Source organism: Canis lupus, chromosome 36 (assembly GCF_003254725.2).
Source record: "Canis lupus dingo isolate Sandy chromosome 36, ASM325472v2, whole genome shotgun sequence".
Lineage (NCBI taxonomy): Eukaryota > Metazoa > Chordata > Mammalia > Carnivora > Canidae > Canis > Canis lupus.
In genome coordinates this window covers 3339089-3342240 of record NC_064278.1, presented here as the reverse complement: position 1 = coordinate 3342240, position 3152 = coordinate 3339089, and the positions used below count along the sequence as shown (strand labels likewise).

The window sequence follows — 3152 nt, the reverse complement described above, 5'->3', positions numbered from 1 at the left end:
CAACTTCTTTGAGAAATCCTACTGCTATCTTCATCTTATATTCACTGGGGTTATCCTGTAGGCTTCTGCTTTTTCAACTTTCCCTGACTGGGTTGGTAAATTTTCTTTTTTTTTTTTATAGAGATACAGAATGAAGTATGAATGTTATTGTATGATTTACTGATGTGCACTCAATTGAGATTTAATAATGAGATATGTCTCAGATTTTCTTTATTACCTTGTTCAGATCTTTTATAATATTTATTAATCATTTTCTTCTCTTATACAACAAGTATTTATTAAATAGCAGTTATGTACCTGGCATTATGATAGATATGGTAGACAGTGGAAAATAGAAATGTACCTCTTGTCAAGAAATTTACAGGTGATCAGTCTACCAATATTTATAGGAAATTAAGAAATTATATAGGGGATCCCTGAGTGACTCAGTTGGTTATGCATCTGCCCTCAGCTCAAGTCATGATCTCAGGGTCCAGGATCCAGCCCCCTGTCAGGCTCCCTGCCCAGTGAGGAGTCTCAGGGAGTCTGCTTCTCCCTCTCCCTCTGTCCCCACCCTCCCCCACTTGTGTGCTCTCTCTCTCTAATAGGTAAATAAAGTCTTAAAAAAAAAGAAATTACTTAGATTTTGTTGATCAAAGCACTAAAATGAGTTTATCTTCATTTGAGCTCCATTAGGAATGATTGCTTATGCCTTTGATTAAAAAAATATGCATTTCCTGGTAGTGTTGGTTATCATTTGTGTACATAGAGAAGATCTAGCAGGCATTATTTGTTATTTATTTATGTACTTTTTATTTATTTTCATTATTTGTAATTTAATTAGGACTTCCAATCATGCTATGGTTGAGTAGGCTCCTCCTGAACCTAATATACCTATAGATGAAGTTGTTAACTCTGAAAAACATGCAATGCACACACACACACATACACACAATGAACTGCAGAGATTTGAAAATGAGCAGAAACAATCAGATTTTGAAGGAGGGTGAACAATCATATAAGGAAGGGCAGCATGGGGTAAATTTCCCTTTTTTACAGACTTCAGGCTGAGGAACAGGCTAATGTTGGCACTATTTGGAAGAGCCAAAACTTTAATTAAAAAACTCAATTTTCCTGCTAAAAGAGCCACAGGATAGAATTAGGGGCAGCCAGTTGCTGGGAAGTGAGGGGAAAATTCTAGAGAGGAGGAATCAAGGGAGAAGAAGTCCTAATTATATGTGTACATAGGAAAGGGAAGCAGAAGGTTTTTGTTTTACAATTTGGCAATAATCAATAGCTCCTTCATGAAAAATTATTAGGGGTGTGCAAGGCCCTGAATACAGTACTATTTTGTTCTGATTTGGCTATTGTTGTTCTTTGTGAAGAACTCTACGGAATTTAGGAATTTTAAGGTCCTTAGCTTAATACCATTGTTATTACATCAAATCCTCGAGATTAACCTCCAAAACACTACAGTGTCTACCACATGGCATCAAAGACATTGACCCAAGCACTGGACTTGTCCCTGTAGATACATAAATGAGCATGATTCTATCCATGCTCTCCAGCTACTCACCATCTTAGAAATATTGCTTAACCCATCAAACAGTGTCAGAAGCATTCTCTGAGCAACAAGTAGATGTCAGGATCCCTGGATGGCCCGTTTGGCCCTAAGGATGCTTCTATTACCGAATTTGTGTCATTGAATTTACTCTCAGAATAAAATTAGATGATCTAAATGTGAGAGAATACATCTGCCATGTTCTTAGAAGATGTCATATCAGCTTACTTAGAAAGATAAGTACAATTGTTTAAAGAGGTAATTAGTTTTCTCAAAGTGACAAAATAAGAATTATAGTTTTCCTTTTATTTGCTGAAGATATTTTTCTAATTCCTCCTTTGATAAGCCCTGACATCTAAGATTTCTTACTGTTGTTTTATTTGAGAAGCAAAATAAGGTAGAGGAAGTGGCTTCTGAAACAAGTCTCTTTGAATCCAAATCTTGACTTTACCATTAAGAAGCCATATGACTCCAGATGAGTTAATGCCATATAGGATTGTTATGATGATGGCAATAATACATAGAAAACACTTAAAATTGTGCCACAATAAGCATTATTTATAATTATTGTTGAGCATTAAAAAAATCTGATGAGAACAGTGTGAAGAAGAAGAGGCGAGAACGAACCCCGGACTGGCCAAAGCCACTGCATCCCTGTGTCCAGCGCTTATGTCCCAGTGCCGTCACCACCATGCCCAAGAGAAAGGCTGAAGGGGATGCTAAAGGAGATAAAGCCAAGGTGAAGGATGAGCCACAGAGAAGAGCTGCAAGGTTATCTGCTAAACCTGCTCCTCCAAAGCCAGAGCCCAAGCCTAAAAAGGCCCCTGCAAAGAAAGGAGAGAAGGTACCCAAAGGGAAAAAGGGGAAAGCTGATGCTGGCAAGGATGGAAATAACCCTGCAGAAAATGGAGATGCCAAAACAGACCAGGCACAGAAAGCTGAAGGCGCAGGAGATGCCAAGTGAAGTGCATGCATTTTTGATAACTGTGTACTTCTGGTGACTGTAAGTTTGAAATACTATTTTTTATCAAGTTTTATAAAAATGCAGAATTTTGTTTTACTTTTTTTTTTAAGCTATGTTGTTAGCACACAGAACACTTCATTGTTGTTTTGGAGGGAAGGGCACATGTCACCAATAGAATATCTCAGAAGCGAGGTTGGTAACAAGGGGAAAAACATCTTTGCCTTCTAGTTTTGAGAAACTTCCTCTTGGCTCCCAGGAGGAGTAATTCCTTGATGTTGACACACAGGAGCCACCTTGGTGGTATGGAAAAACTAAAATTCATTTTTTTAGGTCCTCTTCTCCCTCTCTGCCTTCAACATAGACTTGATTCCCTTAAACCCAGAGACCTGTTGGAACCTGACCCCATGAAACGGCTCCCAGTATGTCAGGCAATCTGCACTTTACAGGGTCACCACTCAGATAGCATCTCTCAAAAGAGTTCCTTTTTTTAGCTTGTGGATCTTCAGATTGATAAATCTGCCATTTTCATTTCATTTCCTGAAAGTCAGGGTCAGCTTATGAAAAGTTGTTAAACAACATGCTGCATGTGTACTGTCAACCCTCGCTCTAAACTTTCCCTCTTCAGAGCATCACATGAAGACTTCGTTG

At 38.4% G+C, this 3152-nt stretch overlaps 1 protein-coding gene across 1 annotated transcript; it reads left to right on the top strand.

The window, feature by feature from the left end:
* Positions 1 to 2204: 2204 nt before the first annotated feature.
* LOC112674643 (non-histone chromosomal protein HMG-17) lies at positions 2205 to 2519 on the top strand. The gene has a single exon (XM_035696173.2). It carries the CDS (start codon positions 2232 to 2234, stop codon positions 2502 to 2504), a length of 273 nt encoding a protein of 90 aa, XP_035552066.1. The 5' UTR covers positions 2205 to 2231; the 3' UTR covers positions 2505 to 2519.
* Positions 2520 to 3152: the final 633 nt, after the last annotated feature.